Here is a 22,570-nt window from a genome sequence, read left to right as displayed (position 1 = left end):
CCAAAAGAGATACTTAAAGAATGGATTAGAAGTGTGGCTGTGATCATTGCTTGCCACTAATATCCACATATGATGATTACTGATGAAACAACAACACTATTTCTTATGATTTAATTTTAACCACCAAACACCCCAAAACTTACCTGTTTTCTCAAAGTTTACTGCCACTAGAGGATAGTGTCAGCAAGGTTATAGAACACTAATCTAAAGTGAAATGTATACACTGAAGAGTTTAATATATATTTACCTTTATGACAAATACCTTCAAAAGTATGTATTTTCAAGAGTTTCAAGGAAAAAGAATTCACTTTCTGAGCTTACACTAGTTCATCAAAACTGATGTAATGGCTTGTTTCAGTCAGATTTACCCAACAAATTTAACTGTTATATCAAAAAAACACCAAAAAACAAGAAAATATTGATAACACATTAGTTACAAAACAAGAAAATATTGATAACACATTAGTTACAATTATTTTACTGAATAAACTTCTATAAATTCTAATTCCACAAGTTACCTCAATACAGTATATTCCACAAGTTACATCAATACAGTATATTCCACAAGTTACATCAATACAGTATATTCCACAAGTTACCTCAATACAGAAAACACACGAGCCATTTTTCCGATTGCTCTGATTTTATTACGAATGACTTCTTTTCTTGCCCCTGCTGCGCCACCTACATAAAATTGAAAATATTTTAAAATAGTTCAACATAAGCTATAGTTTTCCTGCATACTAACAGCACAAAGCAATTATTAAACCTTCATATGAATCAAAATAAGTTTGTCATTCAGCTAGATTGTTAGAAGAAAATGAGCAACTGCTTCCATAAAGTATTTTGTAATCCAACCAAAGGGATCAAGATCTAAAAAAGTTTCATCTCCAAAATACACAAACACTATAAATAAATTAAGATTTCTCTACTATTCAAAATGATCATAATGCCAAAGAAACTTGCTTTCCAATATATTTGTGTTAAGCAACATGAAGTTTACATAAATTTAAAATGTCATACTTTAGTACTAAGCCAAAAAGTAGTTGAATACTAAAAACAGTAACTTTAATTCATATAATGAATAAATGAAAGTGAAATTTCTTAACAAACATTTTTGTAGGTAAAAAAGTCGAGAAGTGAAAAGAAATCCCAGGATCTGCAACCGGCAGAGCCAATGCTCTAAAATAGCTTTCCAACAATACAAACCATTCCTGCTTTGTTTAACCATTAAGGCTTTTTAAGCATGAGTATGAACCTCATACGTACTATATTCTGTTGTTGCTAGACAATTAAAGGGTCGAGTGCATTAGACCTGTTAGCCAAAGGTTCTGGGTTCCTGGCTGAGTACCAGAGTTTCTTTACAGTTATTAGTTTTTTTACATAAAATAAAATTTCTCAGAAAGTTTACTTTCATTAAATTATGATATGAATTAAATAATAATAATAAAAAGTAAATATATGTGAGTTGAGTTAAGTGGTGGGAAAAACAATTCATCAACTTCCCGACCAAAACAACACAATGCAGTATGAGATTCACACCTATGGATAAAAGTCCTTAATGGAGGAATGTGTTGTGGCTGGCTTGTACTCTTTGCTACCTTAGTTAATAATGCATCAGTCCTGTCAGCCAAAGGCCATGGGTTAATATTCACTCTTGGAGTTTTTCACTTATTAACTTTTTTCATCTAATTTATAACTACTTTCTAAGATATTTTGACAAGAAATAACACTCAAGTTTCAGTTCATGTATATTTACACAACAAACTTTTTGTGAAATAAGCAATTATAAAAATTTATCCTCCAATTCCAGAAAACTACTAGCTTTGTCAGTTTACCTTAACCACAATGCCACACCGACCAGTCAACATTGCTATACATTAATTAAGATAATAAACACAAGGTTATTTCAAACAAATACACATTTTAAAATTTGTCTCTGTGATATTTCATCACCTCTATTAAAATATCTGCATGGTTAAACATTTAATTATTCACACTATTAACCACAATTACTGGTATGTGTTAGGTAGTTAAAAGCTTGGGTTTTTGTAAAATTATTGTTTTCATAGAATGCCTTAAAACTGAATAACTTGATTCATTGCTGTTATTTTTTGAAAGCTATTATGACTGACCTATGATATGCCATATAGTATATACTTTGTACAAGTGTGCTTTCTTAGCAGGTACTTTGGCAAGCTTGACACAAGATACAAAAAAGCAATACCTCTTATACAATAAAAACAAGTTACAAATAGACATGACGATCCTTCAAGCGAAGACCAAACTTCTATAAGACAATGATACTTGTCCACCTCAACATTGTTCCCAAACACTTGTAATGTTATTATTATAGAATTTCATATGAAGAACATTTATTTTTTATATTAGTAAAGAAAAAGTCATTTCATATTTGTAAATGAGCAATATAAAATGTTTACACTATCTGCATCACCAAAAACATACATATTATTGAATAAGTTACACCAATCTTAAAGTGAATCTCAAATTACAAAATTTTTTAAAAATTTTTAAAATCATCACAACTGAAACAACATCTCAAACAGTTTTCACACTATTCTACGTATTTATGTGGTAAATACAACTAACACTAAACAATAATAAAAATGTAACTTACGTGTCAAAAGATGAAGACCAAAAAGGAAATGTTTGGAAAGAAAGTTTGAATATATTTATTAGTCACCATATTGACCTCAACTACCAAAGTTTGAATATATTTATTAGTCACTATATTGACCTCAACTACCAAAGTTTGAATATATTTATTAGTCACTATATTGACCTCAACTAACAATGTTTGAATATATTTATTAGTCACTATAGTGACCTCAACTACCAATGTTTGAATATATTTATTAGTCACTATATTGACCTCAACTACCAATGTTTGAATATATTTATTAGTCACCATATTGACCTCAACTACCAATGTTTGAATATATTTATTAGTCACTATATTGACCTCAACTACCAATGTTTGAATATATTTATTAGTCACTATATTGACCTCAACTACCAATGTACTTTGAGCTGAAAGCTATTTAAAAAAAAAGATCTATTTTATAGTAGCACCATAACCAACTGAACGTTTTCTATGTTAAATTGTTGTTTAATACAACAGTTCACCTGCTGACTCATCAGCAAGTTTTAAACATGAGTTGTAATTTTAGAATGAATACAAATTTCATTCATTTCAGAAACACAGACATAGTAAAAAGTAAGAATCATAACTTTATCAAAAGAACTGAATACTTTTTGTTTTAAATGCACAAGCAAAACTAACAGATCTATTACAAATAAACTTTACTGTGTTGCATACATTGCACATAACAACCAATATTATCTTTGTGTGTAACTCAAGGAAAAACAAACATGAGATTAAGTAACACACTTTGAATAGGAAAATTCTGTAAATCAAAATAATTGCTTTTTAAGACACTTTTATAGACATTTCATTTACTACATTTGAAATACTTCTCAGTGAATGACAAAAGCCATACTTAATTCATGCTAGAAGTAAAATAATAAACTATAAAACTAGAAACATGTACTAGAGTTTGATAAACATGGGTTTCACCACAAAACAAAGATTTCTCAAAAATACTTTCTTTCCACCTTGAAGCTGAAACCAAAACTTTAGTACTGACCTGGGAAGAAAACAAGGCATAATTTATATAGTTGTTACTTTCAATGTAACAGTGATAAAAACCAAGTTCCAGTGATGTGGATACAATAGAAATTATGTTTTAAACACTGCATAGAATAGTTATTATAGTTAGAATAGTTAAATTATTATCTTCAAATTTGCACAAAAAGTTCTTGACCAAAGGACAAATCAACCTTTTCTAGCCTGGATACAGTATAGTCATTTCTGAAGTTACATTGTTACAAATGCCTAATTAAAAAAAAAAAAAAAATCACCATATCTGAAACACAAAACACTTAAAACAGAAAAATTATCCAATGTTTTTCAGCCCAAATTAGATATCACTAAAGACTATATTTATGAATAATAACACAATAAAAACTACCATGTGAACAGTTACACATTGTGCAATTATGCTTACAAACACTGACCTAAAAGCCAGGTTTAATGCTCTACAGACCATACAAGATTCATCAGCATTCCTTTTCTTATTCTTTTCACTAAATAAGTAACTGTCCCATAAAGGGAAGTATGTCTTCATTACAAAAGTTGTAATGTAAGTTTACATTAGATGGTTGGCCAGAAGAAATTAATTTTCCAACCTGAGCCACTCAAAATCACATTATTAGGATCAAAACATTTTTCTTATATTTTTCACAGAACAGTTACTTATTTATCAGGAATTTTTATACGTTTTTATTTACCTTCAAAAATAAAACTCTGAACAAAAAGAGTTCTTCATTGTGGATTCAAAGTGGTTGAAAAAATTGAGATTTCATAGGGAATTTTCACACACAAAAAAGACCATTTTTAAGATATAGGTGTTATAGGAATACTAAAAGGCCCTCAACTTTAAAGTTATACACAGCATTGTTGTCTGTGCTATATGTATCTCATTTCCAACAAACATACATGTTTTTAATAGTAACAAGTAGAGGCTAATTACACAATATGCTAACCAACCCTGTCAAAAGTTTTTAATATCATATATACCATTCAAACTACTGTAAATAGTTAGCATTTAATAAATCTTATCACAAAAGAAATGTCCATTTATAAAAGATAAAATCCTTGCTAATCTTTAACCTCAAACCAAGGAGTGTTGTGTCTACCTTAACAGTCTTTATCTTTCACCTCATGCCAAGGAGTGTCTACCTTAATACTCTTTATCTTTAACCTCATACCAAGAAGTGTTGTGTCTACCTTAACACTCTTTATCTTTAACCTCATACCAAGGAGTGTTGTGTCTACCTTAACACTCTTTATCTTTAACCTCATGCCAAGGAGTGTTGTGTCTACCTTAACAGTCTTTATCTTTCACCTCATGCCAAGGAGTGTTGTGTCTACCTTAACAGTCTTTATCTTTCACCTCATGCCAAGGAGTGTCTACCTTAATACTCTTTATCTTTCACCTCATACCAAGGAGTGTTGTGTTTACCTTAACAGTCTTTATCTTTCACCTCATACCAAGGAGTGTTGTGTCTACCTTAACAGTCTTTATCTTTCACCTCATACCAAGGAGTGTTGTGTCTACCTTAACAGTCTTTATCTTTCACCTCATACCAAGGAGTGTTGTGTCTACCTTAGCAGTCTTTATCTTTCACCTCATACCAAGAAGTGTTGTGTCTACCTTAACAGTCTTTATCTTTCACCTCATGCCAAGGAGTGTTGTGTCTACCTTAACAGTCTTTATCTTTCACCTCATGCCAAGGAGTGTTGTGTCTACCTTAACAGTCTTTATCTTTCACCTCATGCCAAGGAGTGTTGTGTCTACCTTAACACTCTTTATCTTTCACCTCATGCCAAGAGTGTTGTGTCTACCTTAACAGTCTTTATCTTTCACCTCATACCAAGGAGTGTTGTGTCTACCTTAACACTCTTTATCTTTCACCTCATGCCAAGGAGTGTTGTGTCTACCTTAACACTCTTTATCTTTCACCTCATGCCAAGGAGTGTTGTGTCTACCTTAACAGTCTTTATCTTTCACCTCATACCAAGGAGTGTTGTGTTTACCTTAACACTCTTTATCTTTAACCTCATGCCAAGGAGTGTTGTGTCTACTTTAATACTCTTTTCAAATAAAGAGTGTGAGTTTTTCAAGATAAAGCAAATATGACAGCAATTACTTTAACAAAACAGATAAAAATGTAATAAATAATTAAATAATTGCTTTATTTTCTTTTTACAAACAAGAAATGACACTACCTCAAAATTTCATTATTTTCAAACCTATTGAACTAAAATCAAAGTGAAAACATCTTTTAAAGCTAAAAGCAGAAATGTATTGATGCTAATACATTTTTATCTACACGTACAAAAAATTAAAATATAACAGCTGAAGAACATAAGATCAACATTACTTTAAACAGTTACGATATTCATTTTCACCACTTTATCTGCAAAATACGTCACTCTTAGAATTATTTTGAGACAGGAGAGTAAACAGACTTCTTTGAAAATTAAAGATGTTATATACTTTTATAAATAACACAATATTAAACTAGCCATCAGGTCTTCAACCTGATAAAAGTCATAAATTGGATGGTCTGGTTAACATCCACTGCTGATACCAACAACCTTGTATGTTGGTCTGCTCCTCTGGCCTGGTCAAAAATGTCTGGGCAGTGTAAAGGAGAAGTCCTGAAGTATGGGTTATAGCCTCTGGTCTGCTGGCCAGATCCAAAGTCTCTGAGCTGTTGTGAAATGTGTGTATGATGGAGTCTGGACTACTGGCCAGGTTTGAAGTCTATGTGATGAGCCTGGTCTACCTGTGAGGAAGCACAATGCTTCATCTCCAAAGTTAAATTTCAAGTGGACACAGAGATCACACTGGGCAGTTTTTCAGTAACATATGGTTGTAGTCTTCCCTCTATCCAAAAATTTGAGTGAATATTAGTGTGGGTTGTAGTTTTTGGCTATAGCATCAACCATATTGCATCATTGTTTTAATGTGGGTTTTAGCTTCTCTGATGGATGACAATTAGCCAATATTTCAGATTCAAATCTTTGGCCAGTTAGTCTGCTGTCTCATTCCTCAATGAAACAGAATCCAATATAAGATAGTTCTGGAGGTTATCTTGAAGGTCTCTTATGGCTGCATCAGTGTTCTTGGATCTCAAGGTTTGTTAAGTGGACAAAGTCTGTCAGAATAACAATTCTTTTAAATTCTTCTTGGATGCTCTGAGGTTGAAAACTGTGGCAGTAGTAGCTGCACTTTAGCTTTACAGCTGGTGCAGGAATTGACCTGTAAGTGATATCACTGTCTGCATACCTAATATTGTCTCCAATTTCTCTGTTTCACATGAAATCAATGGCAGACCCATCTTTATACTCATGAGTACAGCTTACATTAAGATATGGTTGATAAATTTCAGTGAGAAAGGAATTATTTCTATTTACTTTAAGACCTGGTTAAACAAACTGCAATGCAATGCTCTTCCTTTGACCATTTCTCTGGTGCCAGAATATGCAAAAGATGTGAACAAAACGGCCGAGTCTCTGACACCATAACCTATCTATTGCTCTTTCTTCTTCTACCTTCAAATTAAGTCTCTTATATGACATACATAATATCTTTTCATCCTGAATCATGATCTCAAGTTTTCTTCTGCAATCCCCAGAGGCTCAATACCTGCAGTCTTTTCTATGTCATCAATGGATATTTCCTTCATTCCTTCCAAAAGCACACAATGTCTGAAGTTCTAAACTCTATCAGGTTTTATCTTGTTAATATTACATGATGTTGACCAAATCGTTGAAGAATACTCCATAACTGGCCTGACAGGTCCAATGTAAATTTGCTTCAAGATTCTAGAGCTAATATGTCAACTGGTTCTGGCAAGCTTCTTCATCAAGACTTGCTGTTTGATGGTTCTGCCCCTTGGTTGTTAGCAAAGAGTTAAACTTTGTCTGATACCAGTTTACACTTGTGAAAAATTCTAAGTTGACACAACAGTATCGCACCAATGAAATCTTTGTAATTTTACTACCAAGTACTTATGTTTGCATATATTTTGAACACAGCATAGTATTTATTGTATTTATTTAACATATCTTCTCTTCAAACTTTCTTAAGTTCACGTATATACGGCTAACATAAATCAAAGATAGTTCACGTAATGAAAAACTGATATATATATTTTGAAGTTGTATTATTTCTTTGATGTTACTTTCACTGATGGCATTGGTTTATAAAATGTTTAATATATGTCTTTTTATTATTTTCACTTTATCACAGGGATTACTTAGCATTATTAACTTAGTGTATGGTCTTCAAGACTAAATGTAACATCCTAAACTGAGTTTATGAACAAAAACATCACTAACAGTGATAATAAGCATCATTTTTATAAGAAAGGTTAGAACATTACATTTAATTCATTACTGGGTTGATTTTTAGTTTTGATCAAAGCTTGCTTTAATTAAAAGATATTAATACAACAGTTCTATTTGGCACTTTGTGTTCATACACCAAAGCACCTTTATATTTTATCTCTGTGTGCTTTTCACAATATTTCATACCAAATGTATAAATGGCACAATAACAAAACAAGGAACTTTATAATTACTATAATTACACAGACCTTCAAATGTATCATCGCCTTCAGACATCAATTCATCATCAGAACAGATCTTCAAAAGATTGACGAGCATTTCAGTTACTATAACAATAAAAAAACAGAGATCCTTTAGATGTACACAAAGACATAAACTACTTGAATGAGTTTTAACATAAGTTAACTATTAAACTGTATTATTTTGGCTAATAAAAAGCATACACTTACACTAATTTATTTTTAGTTACTTCGATGAAAAACTTCTGGATTTGGTAAATTATATTTTAAAAATTTATAAACAACTGATTTTTCCTATTCTAACCAAAACAACTTTGCTTTAAATTGCATAATTTTCTTTCATACTTTTCACAAACTGTTTGTAATTATTTTATTTAAACTGCTAAACATATTTAATTTTGTTAACACTTTAATGGGCTTCAAACCTTTTTCTCCAACAAATGGTGATGACCAAGTGAATATATCCATAATGTTTGGCAGCCAGTAGGGATGTGCAGAACAGTTAAACTGCTAAACAAATTTAATTTTGTCAATACTTTATTGGGCTTCTTACCTTTTTCTCCAACAAATGGTAATGACCAAGTGAATACATCCATAAAGTCTGGCAGCCAGTAGTGATGTGCAGAACAGTTAAACTGCTAAACATGTTTAATTTTGTTAACACTTTAACAGGCTTCTTACCTTTCTCTCCAACAAATGGTAATGACCAAGTGAATACATCCATAAAGTTTGGCAGCCAGTAGTGATGTGCAGAACAGTTAAACTGCTAAACATATTTAATTTTGTCAATACTTTAATGGGCTTCTTACCTTTTTCTCCAACAAATAATAATGACCAAGTGAATATATCCATAAAGTTTGGCAGCCAGTAGGGATGTGCAGAACAGTTAAACTGCTAAACATGTTTAATTTTGTTAACACTTTAACAGGCTTCTTACCTTTCTCTCCAACAAATGGTAATGACCAAGTGAATACATCCATAAAGTTTGGCAGCCAGTAGTGATGTGCAGAACAGTTAAACTGCTAAACATATTTAATTTTGTCAATACTTTAATGGGCTTCTTACCTTTTTCTCCAACAAATGGTAATGACCAAGTGAATACATCCATAAAGTTTGGCAGCCAGTAGGGATGTGCAGAACAGTTAAACTGCTAAACATATTTAATTTTGTTGACACTTTAACGGGCTTCTTACCTTTTTTCTCCAACAAATAGTAATGACCAAGTGAATACATCCATAATGTTTGGCAGCCAGTAGGGATGTGCAGAACAGTTAAACTGCTAAACATGTTTAATTTTGTTAACACTTTAACAGGCTTCTTACCTTTCTCTCCAACAAATGGTAATGACCAAGTGAATACATCCATAAAGTTTGGCAGCCAGTAGGGATGTGCAGAACAGTTAAACTGCTAAACATATTTAATTTTGTTGACACTTTAACGGGCTTCTTACCTTTTTCTCCAACAAATAGTAATGACCAAGTGAATACATCCATAATGTTTGGCAGCCAGTAGGGATGTGCAGAACAGTTAAATTGCTTAACATATTTAATTTTGTTAACACTTTAATGGGCTTCTTACCTTTCTCTCCAACAAATGGTAATGACCAAGTGAATACATCCATAAAGTTTGGCAGCCAGTAGGGATGTGCAGAACAGTTAAACTGCCTAATGTTCATCACATTGTTCTCATATTTTAGGACAGCAGCTGAAATTCATAAGTATACATCTTACTGATGTTCTTTAAAAAACTCAAGTAACACAAATTCAACATTTTCTTCACGTATTCATCCACTCAACATGTTCTACAATGTTGTAATTTAAAGTGACTAAACACAATCATATCAAATACATTTAGTCATTAATGAAGTCACTCTCACAGAGAAATTATAGGTTTTTACAGTAATTCAGCTTACCTTTATTATTGTATACATCTAAGTAGTTAGGTGCAGAGAAAATAGTGATAAGAGATGGAAAACCAGTTGTTTGACTTTTTCTATACATACGATACCTAAAATAATAATACAAGTATTCTTTCAACAGTAACATTCCTATTACAGTAACAGTGACAACTAACATAAAAATATTAAAGACCACTTAAGAGAGAAATTATTATCTGAAATTGAACTTATAATAGATTTAATATCTGTGAAATGTGACATATTGTGCTAAAGTTTTGGAATATCACAACAACAACAAAAAAAAGGTTATATTTGTCCTAAATGAAAATGTATTTCCAATATGTACTGCCCTATGTTCACAATAATAGCTTTTCTCATTTTGTGCTGCCCTCTCTCTTTGCAAATGTTTTTATGAATGCATGCTACAAGCCTTTATTCCTTAATCCAAAGTTCCAATATGTCTCTCATTTAAATCTCAATGTGAAATTCAAGCTAATCTTGTGATAGAAGGTACAGTACCATATCAGATGTTATGATTTTCCTTGTTGCAAATGTACTTCCGATAGGTAATTCCCTCTGGTCACAAGATTAGCTTGAATTTCACATTTAATTGAAGGAGGGACCATTGTGAGGAAAGCACAGGTACATCCCCTGAAAGCATCTGAAGGATATCCCTTAACTGAGAGGAACAGATAATAAAATATGAGGAAGAAAACTGCACCACATCTAAAAGAAAGTAAGCACTATTATAGATTTAACTCACGTTATAGCCATGCCAAATTCTTGAAAGTAGCCACAGGTGATAAGCGATACCCCAAAGAAACAAAAACTGCAAAGTGATGTAGGTAGTTGAAGATGAACATGCCTGAATAGAGAATCTCCTCCAAAGGCTGACAAATATGAAATGTACGAAGAAGATGAGGTGATGCAAAAGAGATGAAGAGAAAAGCCAGGTGAACAGAAGAGCAAACTTGACTAATCAGGATAAGCATGAAAAGATCACAGGAAGACGAAGATTGCAAAGGGATGAACAGGTTGGAATGAGAGCACTGGAAGGAAGCCGTCCGAGAAAAGTAATAATGGAGGACAAAGGCAGGACAGAGAAGTCTATCTGGATCGAGACAAGGGTAGATAGGGGAAAAGGAGGAAAGACCTTCTCAAGCCACAGAGGTCTTGGGAAGGACAAAACAATCCAGATAAAGGATAAGATAGATGAAATGATATAAGGTCCAGATGATATCAAGGGCAAATATATCTGATTTACACTATCCACAAGATATGAGGAGGAGGAAATATGTCTTCAAGAAGACGTGAAATGGAACATGTAGAGAGCAGTTTGAACAGAGGTAAAGTAGGGACAATGTTGATGTTCCAGTCTGAAAATGATGGATACCTTGGTAGTTAACAAATCTAGAAGGAATGAATCAATAAAAGAAAGATGGAAGAAAAGACCCTGTGAAAGAAGGTAAAAATTGAAGGCACGGGACAATGCCACCCAAAACCCAAAAGTGAAGAAGACCAACAAACCTCTCTCAAAAAGTCACATGAAAAACTCAGAGATAAACAATAGGTAAAAAAGCCTGGAATCCCCATGTCAAGGCCCAGGAGTAAAAAAAATGTTCTACTTGCACTGATACACTGCCAAAGAAGAAGAGCAAATGGAATGAGTTAGATGTGAAAAAAAACAGAACTCTTCACCAATGACCAGATAAGAGCCAAACATGAAAATGGAGGATGAACAGTACAGGTTTGAACATTAATGGGTGGGGCTGGTGAAGCAGATTGGAATGTGAGGGAAGGGGAGGTACCATGTGCATTTGACACAAACTGAAAATATGGATGTGAACACTCTGTTACAGGAATGTGTAGGTTAGAAAACATCCATCTTGGTCATCCAAGTTTTTCTCCATGGTGAAGCAAGGAGAGTGAACCTACTGACTGAGACAGGACAAATCCATGACAAGACACCAGGTTCCACCTTTTTATGGAATACAAGTAGGCAGGAATCAAATCTCCTCTAAACATATGGTGTTGTTTAAACAGTATGTTGTGCAAAGAGGTCTTGAACTGCCTCTGACAGACAGTGGCATGACAATGGATCCTGAGGAGAAGAGAAGGAAATGAAGAAGGGAAAGAATTGGGATAATATATCCCTCTGGTAGTATCTGTGAATCCCTACATTGGCAAGGAAAGATTTCCAATGATGAAAGAAATTCAAGAGATGAACCCTCACTTGTACCTGAGATGATCATATAGTTGACAGCTTTATGAAGATTAGTGTTAAAGTTGGTTTCTATCAAAAAGGTTTAAGATATGTTAACTTTCTCTACACAGGCTCAATCTAATTGAAAAACTACATGACCATTTTGTATTCATATAAAGCCATTGTGGTTTAGATACTACTAACTTTTAAAATAACATGAATATCTCCACAGTAAACATTACAAGTTTTTATATACAAAAAATTCAGTTTTTAGTAAAGTGTTTTTTAAAGATTTGTTCATGAAAATATAAGACTTTTTGGACTTATTTAAATACGGTGATTTTCATTTTAAGTTGAAAATAATTTTCTTCATCTCAAATTTTATTTGGATATTCTCTAAAACCCCTAAATACATTTCAAACTTTTTTTCAGTAAAATATTGTACTTTACCTTTTATTTTCTCCACTATAAATGCAAGATTGGTCAATTTCAGCAACCCCATAATTCTTCCATAAAAATATCAAAATTACCCATATTTCTTTCCAAAATTACTTATAATTTTAACATGAAACTAGATTTATTGATTTGAAGACTTAAATTCACAACAGTATATCTATTTATATTTTCATTGCCCTTTGAAGACTTAAATTCACAACAGTATATCTATTTATATTTTCATTGCCCTTTGAACTATGTCTAGCTACTACTATTCATGTCATTGTAAGTCATAACTCAGGGAAGCATGCAGCTCAACTCATGTTATACCATCGAATTATATTACTCACAAGCTAATTTTAACTAATCTAACCTTAACTAACCAAAAGTTTTCTATCTTTACATTTTAGTTATTTTTGTAATAATACAAAAAGAATATAAATGAATAATAAATAAAGTAATTACAGGGAAATTTCCTGTCAACAGTTGATGGCACTCAACTTTTTTTATACTGATGGTAGCAGTGCACTACATACTTTTTATTTAATTAAATACTTTATCAAATAACAAAATAACATGTGAAAAGCAGAAAATGTTTCATAACTATCACATATTTTCTGGCTTTCTAATTATGTGATAAAAGCCATTATAAATTCATTCAAGCTATTCTAATGTTCTATAATAGGTTCTCATTAGAATGAAGCTTATACTGAAAGAAAAACTGATTATTAACCAACCCTGAAAAAGTTGATGTGACAAGAGGGATCTGATTTTCTATTTGATGGCTCTATAACCAAAGAAGTTTATGGTGTTTGAATCATGATGATATTATAGTGAGGAATTTACATTAATGTCCGCAGTTATTGAAGGGTTGTGGATAAAATTAGAAAATGAGGGATACATCAGGAAAAACATGTCAAATTTTTCATCGTAGGAGAAATTCAAGATTTTTTTATTCTTCCTTCCCTAATTAATATATGGGTTATTAGCTATAATTTTGTGCTATACTAACTGGTATAACATAAAATGTAGGTTAATTAAATATTGAATATAACGATCTAAAAACCTCATAATACGTGCAGAAAAGGATGCCTATAGCAAAAGGGTTAAATTAGTTTTTTTTTTCATTCATTATCTTTAAGATATTTAAAGCTAAAAATGGTTTTCTCTTCAAAAGCTTTAGGACATTTCACATTAAAGCTGTATTCTACACTAAGTTATATTTCATACTTATTTTTTAGTAAAATTTAAGACATTTCATGAGATGGAAAGTTAATTTGACACAGTCCATACCTAAACAAATAAAAAACAATTTTGGGTTTCATGATTCTATGCCCTTGAAATTTTCATACAAAATTCACTTTTAAAAATTTATGTTTCTGGAATAGATAAATATAGTTTCAAGTAAATAATTACATTCCTGCTGAATAAATTTAGAATGAGAAACTGTTTTTTTTCTATTTTTCAAAAAAATTACAATGTAAAAAACACAAACACATGTAATTGTATTTTAAGAATTTATAAAGTAAATAACCATTTTCCTGTTGAATAAGTTTAGGGTTTTATATATTTTTATAAAAATTTAATATCTAAGAAAAATCAAATACACCAGCATTTCAAAAATGTATAAAACCTTTATTAACAACATCACAAACGTTTCAAAATAAAAAAAAACTCACCCTGCATCCTGAGCTTCATGTGCCCTAATAATTGACAGAAGATTATTTTGCTGAAGAAATTCACAACATGCTGCATAGCTAATGAGAGAAAAAAAAAACAGTAGAGTATACCACATTTAATAAACAAGTGCCTCAACAAGTGTACACCCAATGGTGGTTTGTGCTTACTTCCTGTCTACATATTTATCTACTGTTAAAAAATACCTTGAGATGCAACAATGCCATACAGAGCAACAAATCAACTACTGAAACAAATAATCTGTCCACTCTGGACAAAAGATCAAATACTAAAGCAAGTAATTTCTTCACCCTGAACAAAAGGTGAAATACTAAAGCAAGTAATCTGTGCATCCAGAGTAACAAATCAAATACTGAAGCAACTTTTAATTTTCTGATGACAGCTTATATAAACTACATTGGATTTAGAAACACCTTCTTTATGCACCAAACTGCTAATTACTACATGGCTTTGGTGAATTATTTAACAGACACAAAAATAAAATTAAATATGAATTAGTAAGCCACACAGTGAATTATTAAGCATGTTTGTTATTGGTTGATTAGTAAAGAAATTCTGCAGTACATTTATTTGTGAATTACATGTACTATTAGTCTTGGAATTTTGGTTCAAATGTTGTTTGTGAAGTTAGGTCTACCAGTGATCACAGTCTACAGCAAATACTACAAAAGAAATGAACTGATCTGTTACTTACATGACATTTACAACATGTTAATATTTTCCTACATTGTACTTTTGAAAGATTCTTATCTCTTCTCACACTTCCCATCTTTCTTTCCCACTTCCTATGTTTGTTTGTTTTTGTGTGCCTAATCTTGATGTGAAAATTGGATTCTACTGCACAGAAAGAACCAGCTGTATCAAAAGGATGTGTTGAATCCCTCTTAATGGAGGATTTTCACATCTTCATGCATGCTATCAAGAAGCAGTCTTGTGTAAAAATATGTGAAGGCAGGTAACAGTATCAAGGCTTGCGAAGAGTAAATATTTGTGCAACCAGAGGGCAATACAAGTAAAAAAAAATGTAAGAAGAGGTAAGATATTATATCTGAAAATCCAAAAGAAACAATGATAGAACATGTTATAACTATATAATAAGATCTATCTTTGATATAACATATATGCATTTTTAGCAGAATATAGTATCCAATTTTAAGTATTGCTGCTGTAGTTCTGTTTTATGTCAAGAATATATGGCATTAATTAAATTAATATATTCAAAATATATCAATACATATTAAACTAAATAAAATAAAACATTTGACAATACCCACCCATTTTGGCCAGTATTGATACAGCATGAAGTGAGGAAGGGTTATGAAGAAACAATACAACGATACTACCTCATTAAATTAACTTTAAATAAGCTTTAAAAGGAGGGAAAAAAATATATCTGACAGAAAGACTCGACTATCTGCACTAAACATCCCATAAAAAGTTAAATTAAAGTAAATTTAGTAAAATTCATAAAAGGAAATTAAAGTAAAACAAAACAAAGTTATTTAAATTTAGTCTACGATGTTAAAAGAAAAACTACAGTCATAGAAGTCATAAAGAACTTTCTGCAGTATAATTGTAATTATCATAACCTGCCAGGAAGACTAACAGGTAAGTAAAAAAACCACCTAAAGTTGGCCTTTCCAGTCCTGGTTCTGAGTCATTTGATGTTATGGCCATTTTCAAAAAGTAAAGAAATAAAAGTTTTAAAAGACATGTAGCAAAATTGTAATAACAACTCACCAGGATGACTAACGGGTAGTTCAAACAACAACGATAGTCACCTGAAGTTGGCCTTTCCAGTCCTGGTGTCGAGTTATTTAATGTTACGGCCAGTTTCTAATTTGAAATCGAACTAATTGGACTTGGATTCTTAAAATGGAACCACATTAAAAAAAGGTTTAATGTAGAAATTAAAAATACTTAAATGGCATTAAAAATATTATTGGCCTTTAAAAAACTAAAAACTTTACCAAGGTGGACAGTGTCACCATCACCAATAACACTGTCTAATGTTATGGACAAACATGTTTAACATGGTGCCGTCGCTGAGATTGTAACAATAGCAAGAAAGTAAAATGTGGCTTATTGTGATCTCAGTGTTACACAGACTACACACTGGTGCATCAGTTCCAGATAAATGTAGCCAATGCATAGTCTAGTTAGAACAACTTCCTCTTTCCAATCCTTACAGAAGCAAGATGGCCAAAGTCCAATATAGGGTTTTATTTGGAAAAGCTTGTTTTCACATTGCTCACTCCAAGTCGACTACCAGCTGGCACGAAGCAGAGCCTTGAATACAGGACCACAGTCATTGTATGAAACAGGCACATTGATGACAGTGCCAGAGCAAGTGGATTTAGCTGTGGTGTTGGCTAGCATGTTCCTGCGAACACCAACGTGACTTGGAATTCAGAAAAACTGGATAGAAGTAGATGTTAAAGATAAATGGGCCAGTCAATTTTGAATATTGGCAAGAACAGAGTGTGAACCAACGTGAAGCGATTCCAGGGCCAGTAGAGAACTAAGCAAGTCAGTATAAATAGTGCAGTTTGAGTATTGCTTAGCTTTAATATGATCCAGGACAAGAGAAATGGCATACAGTTCAGCAGTGAACATAGAAACAGTAGAGGGGATTCTGTGTGCAACCACCGAACCACAACAAACCATGGCAGAGCCCACAGAGTCACCTGATTTTGAACAATCTGTATAAATGGCAATAGAAAGATGGTTTGAAAGATGTTCAGAAAATAAAAGATGTTACTTCCAGTCGGGAGTACCTGCTTTTCTCAGACGATTTATAGGTCACATTTGGAGACTGTAATAAGCCATGGTGGGATGAGCTGACCCACAGATACAGCAATGGTATCCAAGGGAAGATCCAATTTGTCCAACTGCACCTGGATACAAAGGCCAAAAGAAGCAATGGCAGACTGTCTGTTCTGAAAAAGTATGGTCCACCGAGGAAAGAAAATACAACCCCAAGTGGGATGTGCTTTGGTAAGGAACAAAGTTTGGAAGAATGTAGTGAAGACAGTTGCAAATGGCAGAGGTGCAATGAAAGTTCTATGTATAAGCTCTGAACTGGAGAAGTGCGGAAAGTCCCAGTGCAGAGCCGAAGTCCCTGATGATGAATGAGGTCCAGCATTGTTAAGGCCAAGGAGTAGAGCCATAGACCAGTGATTCATAGTCAAGTTTTGATCGAATAAGAGCACGATATATCTTTAGCATAGAGCATCGAACTGCTCCTCAAGTGGTGGTAGAGAGGACACAGAGAATTTCAGTACACTTGACCCATAGCTGCTTGATGTGTGGTATAAAGGTCAGCTTATTGTCAAAGATAAGCCCCAAGAACTTTGTCTCAGGGAACACAAGCAGCATAACTTCACCAATACGGAGTTCAGGATCAGGGTGAATACCCTGTTGGTGACAAAAGTGCATGCAAACGGTTTTACAAAAACAGAAATTAAAGCCATTTGTTGTGGTCTACTTCAGTAAACAATTGAAGGCAGTCTGAAGCTGCCCCTCAATATACCTCATGTTCAATGACTGACAAAAGATGTGGAAGTCGTTGACATAGAGCCCATTTGCAAAAGTGAGAGGGAGTTGTTCAGCGATGGCATTAATTTTAATACTGAAAAGTGTGGCACTCAAAACACAGCCCTAAGGAACTCAAAGTTCCTGCAGAAAAGAACAGGCAAGTCAAACCCACATGAGCTTGGAATCTCCTGTCCATTAAAAATTTTTAATAAAAATGGGCAAATGGCCACGTAACTTATATATATGGAGCTCTCACAAAGTGCAATACCTATATGTTGTATCATAAACCTTCTCAATGTCAAAGAATATTGATAAAAGATGTTGTCATTTCAGAGAGGCTTCTCTGATTGACGTTTCAAATCGAATCAGGTGGTCCATGGTGGAGCGCTGTTGTCAGAACCCACACTGGAGAGGAGATTGTTTGATTCGAGGAACCAAACAAAAACAAGACGAGCATTAACCATCCTCTCTATGGTCTCACAAAGAAAGCTTGTCAAAGCAATTTGACAGTAGTTTGAAGGAATCTTGAGATCCTTTCCAGGCTTAGAAAAAGGTAGGACAATAAGCCTGGTGCCAGGCATCAGAAAAAAAATTCTTCTGCCAGATCTGGTTAAAAACAATCAGAAGAATAGCAAGAGAAGCAGGAGATATATGGCACATTGTGTCACAGTGCACATCATCAGGTCTAACCAATGTACTGCCAGACCAATAAAGGGCCAGTTTGAGTTCCACCAGTGTAAAGGGGTGATTAAAGTCATAGAGATAATTAGCTCGAAAGGAAAGAAATGATTGCTCTGCCCAAGTCTTGATGGCTAAGAAGGTAAAGGAAGATGCAGAAGTACTAGATATTCGGAAAAATACTCTGGTCATCAGAGAGGGGACAGAATTATATTGCCCACTGACCTATCAAATCTTGTCCCATTTGACTTTGGAACTGGTGGTAGAAGATATGCTGGTTGTGAACTTAATTCAAGATTCCTTCTGAATTTAATGTCTTACCCACCGAGCATGTGCATGGACCCACTGGAAAGCGATGTGGTGTGAGAGTGTGGGATACCTACAAAAGGTATCCCAGGCCCATTTTTGAGCCATGGACAAGGATATAGTGGAAAACGTGTCGAGGTTTTAAGAATACATTGAGCAGTTGCTTGTATAATACAGTGGCTGCTGCCACACAGTCGTCTATTGATGGCTTACACACAAGGACAGTTCTGCGAGAGCAGTGAAAGAGGGCCAGTTTGTCTGATCCAGCTTCCACCGGGGGCACGTGGGTTGGGTAGCACTAACCACAGCCAGTCTCTCTCAAAATTATAGGAAAATGATAACTGCCTCGTAAATTATTATCAACCCTCCATGAAAAATGGGAGAAAAATGAAGGGGAGCAAATTGAGAGATCAGTAGCAGTAAAGAACTGACTAGGTGGATGAAAATAAGTAGAAGAACCAGTTTTGAAATGAGAAAGGTTGTGATCAGAGAGCATATGCTCTACAGAGGGATCCCTCCTATCAATATTCTCAGAGGGGATGATGTCCATTGAAGTCCCCCAGGATTAAAAAGGAAGACAGCAACTGTTCAATGAGAGCATTAAGGTCTGACTGATCATATGTCTCTCCAGGTGACAGACGGAGAGAACAAACAGTGATGGTATGACCCAAGGAAACACGGATGGCTACGGGCTTCAAAGGTGTGTCGAGTGGTAAAGACAGAGTGGACACATGCTGATCACCCAAAAGTGCCACCCCTCCATGCACTTATCCATCACACACCCTGTCATTTCTGTATAAAGAAAACTGCCAAAAGGTGACTATCAGCAGGTTTCAGAAATGTTTCCTGTAAGGGAAAACATACAGGATGGTAGGAAACAATCAGTGTTCTGATGCCATCCAGATTAGAACATAAACCTTGACAGTTCCGTTGTATCAAGGTGACCATTTTTTAATTACGTGTCTTATGAAGATGGATGTGTCTGAGGAGCACATTAGGTATATAATGCTTTAAGAATTTATAAAAGGCAATAGTGCAGCAGAAACTACATGAAACATTCAAGATTTTTGTGGTGCAGAGCCTCTCAATAAAAGGAAATGTCGAAGGTGGATTCAGAAGTTCAGATCAGGTGACTACAGCTCAAGTGATGTGCCACGTTCAGGTCATCCTGTTGAGTTTAATGATGACTTGCTGGTGGCTACTCTTGATCAAGATTGTGCTGTAACAGTTGAAGAACTAGCATAGAAGCTTAATTTAACCCATTCAATAATTCAACATCATTTGCAACAGCTTGGAAAGGTGTCAGAACTTGGAAAATGGGTCCCCCATATTTTGACAGAAGCCAACCTTAGAGTAAGAATGGACATTTGCACTTCTCCACACTCTCATGAACATAACTCACCTTTTTTGGACAGGTTAGTGACTGGAGATGAAAAATGGACATTTTATAAAAATATTAAATGCAGCAGACAATGGCTCAATGCAGGTAAACTGACTAAAGCACAACCCAAAATGGACTTCCACCCTAGGAAAATCTTAGTTTATGGGATATTGTTGGTGTGATCCACTTTGAGTTGCTGCCACTCAATGTAACGATTACATCAGACTTCTATTGTCAACAGTCAGAGTGCTTGAATGTTGCACTGAAAGAAAAGAGGCCTGCTTTGATCAGTCATAAAGGTGTTGTGTTACACCAGGATAATGTACGGCCCCATACAGCAAGGTCTCATCTGCAAAGATTGAAGAGTCGGACTGGGAAAAACTTCCACATCCTCCTTATTCTCCAGACCTTGCCCCATCTGATTATCATCTATTCCAAAGTTTGAAGAACTATCTTAATGGAAAAGTGGTTTTTCCACTAAACCCCGAGAATTTTATAGAAGTAGCATTCAGAAGTTTGTGAATCATTGGTAGGAAGTAATTAATAATAATGGAACACACATTATTGATTAAATAAAATTAAAAGCATTTGAAATCCTTTTTATAAACCTAAAATCTGACATTACTTAAGGGATGACCTGATATAATTGTATATGGTCAGGACCTATTAACAAAGACATTATGTGTCAATAGAGTAGAACTCCAAAGCAAAGACTTATTGCCAAGACATTGTGTATTAAAAACATAACTACACGTAGCAAAGACCTATCACCAAGACGTTAAATAAAGTATAACTGCTCATGACCAAGACTTATCACCAAAACATTATGTAATAATAAATTGGAAATGCACATAGCCAAGACTTATTATAAAAGCATTACATATTAATAAAGTACAAATGCATGATGCCAAGAACTATCACCAAGACATTGTGTACTAAAAACAGAACTGCATGTAGCAAAGACTTATCACAAAGGCATTTAGTTTTTCAGTAAACAGTAAAATTACATATATATGTGTTCTTGATCTATTATAAAAACTGCACTTTGTTTTGGTCAAGATATTTTTAATTTACTACTCTGTTAAATGTTATTTGTTTGGTTTGTTTTATGTAATAAATGAAGCACTTTTCTTTGTTCTAATACTCAGTACAAGAACATATACCCTAAAAAGGGTTACCTAAAAACTTCCATTATATTCTCAAACAAAGGTAAAAGTTCCCATGCTTATATTTAAATTAAGACGATAAAACAACCTCTGCTTTGACAAACTGTATTCAAACCTTTAAAACTCTGACAGAGAGCTAGTGCTTCACTCTAATTTCTCCAGGTGGGTATTCTTAATGAGACATGCGTAATTTGTTAAAGTTTCTTAGAGTTTGTTGAATAATTTTGTTCTAGAGCACACATAACACAGGGATATGATTTCCCTACAACATAACAACCAAAATTATATCTGTTGTAGTGAAGAGTTACAACCCTGGAGCCAGAATATAGCTTTCACGTTACTTTTACTTGTTACATAATTGACTTCCCTGTTACTTAAAAATAGAACTAAAATATGATGAAGCTTATTGGATAGCAATGTTTAGTTGAACACAACAGTTATGGAGAGGTAAGTACTCAACTTATTCATGCAAAGTTTATTTGTGGAAGCTTGTTTCATGCAGAAAGAAAGCTAGTTAACTTGGCAATTCCTTAGATTGATCAACAAGTAAAGTAATATAGCTATAAGTCTGCAGTTTCTAGTAGTGACATACATACCTGTATAGGTCTTATTAGTGACATACATACCCGTATAGGTCCTATTAGTGACATACATACCCGTATAGGTCCTATTAGTGACATAGGTCCTAGGTTAGTGACATACATAGGTCCCATTATAGGTCCTATTAGTGACATACCATAGGTCCTATTAGTGACATACATTATAGGTCCTATTAGTGACATACATACCATTATAGGTCCTATTAGTGACATACATACCCGTATAGGTCCTATTAGTGACATACATACCCGTATAGGTCCTATTAGTGACATACATACCCGTATAGGTCCTATTAGTGACATACATACCCGTATAGGTCCTATTAGTGACATACATGAAATACATACATACATACCTGTATAGGTCCTATTAGTGACATACATACCTGTATATGTCCTATTAGTGACATACATACCTGTATAGGTCCT

The 22,570-nt window shown here is 33.8% G+C and overlaps 1 protein-coding gene across 1 annotated transcript in view; it reads right to left on the bottom strand.

Moving 5' to 3' along the window:
- The window catches only part of LOC143234675 (protein phosphatase 3 catalytic subunit alpha-like), a 55,915-nt gene that overhangs the window by 5,269 nt on the left and 28,076 nt on the right, over window positions 1-22,570 (bottom strand). The window contains exons 7-11 of the mRNA XM_076472215.1: window positions 14,456-14,533; window positions 10,154-10,248; window positions 9,820-9,945; window positions 8,251-8,328; window positions 600-684 (exon numbers count right to left, since the gene is read on the bottom strand). Of these exons, the coding sequence (XP_076328330.1) occupies window positions 600-684; window positions 8,251-8,328; window positions 9,820-9,945; window positions 10,154-10,248; window positions 14,456-14,533 (462 nt within the window). The remainder of the gene's footprint in view (window positions 1-599; window positions 685-8,250; window positions 8,329-9,819; window positions 9,946-10,153; window positions 10,249-14,455; window positions 14,534-22,570) is intronic.

This window comes from Tachypleus tridentatus, chromosome 12, assembly GCF_004210375.1.
Source record: "Tachypleus tridentatus isolate NWPU-2018 chromosome 12, ASM421037v1, whole genome shotgun sequence".
In the NCBI taxonomy this organism is placed as follows: Eukaryota; Metazoa; Arthropoda; class Merostomata; order Xiphosura; family Limulidae; genus Tachypleus; species Tachypleus tridentatus.
This window is presented reverse-complemented; position numbering and strand designations above follow the sequence as displayed.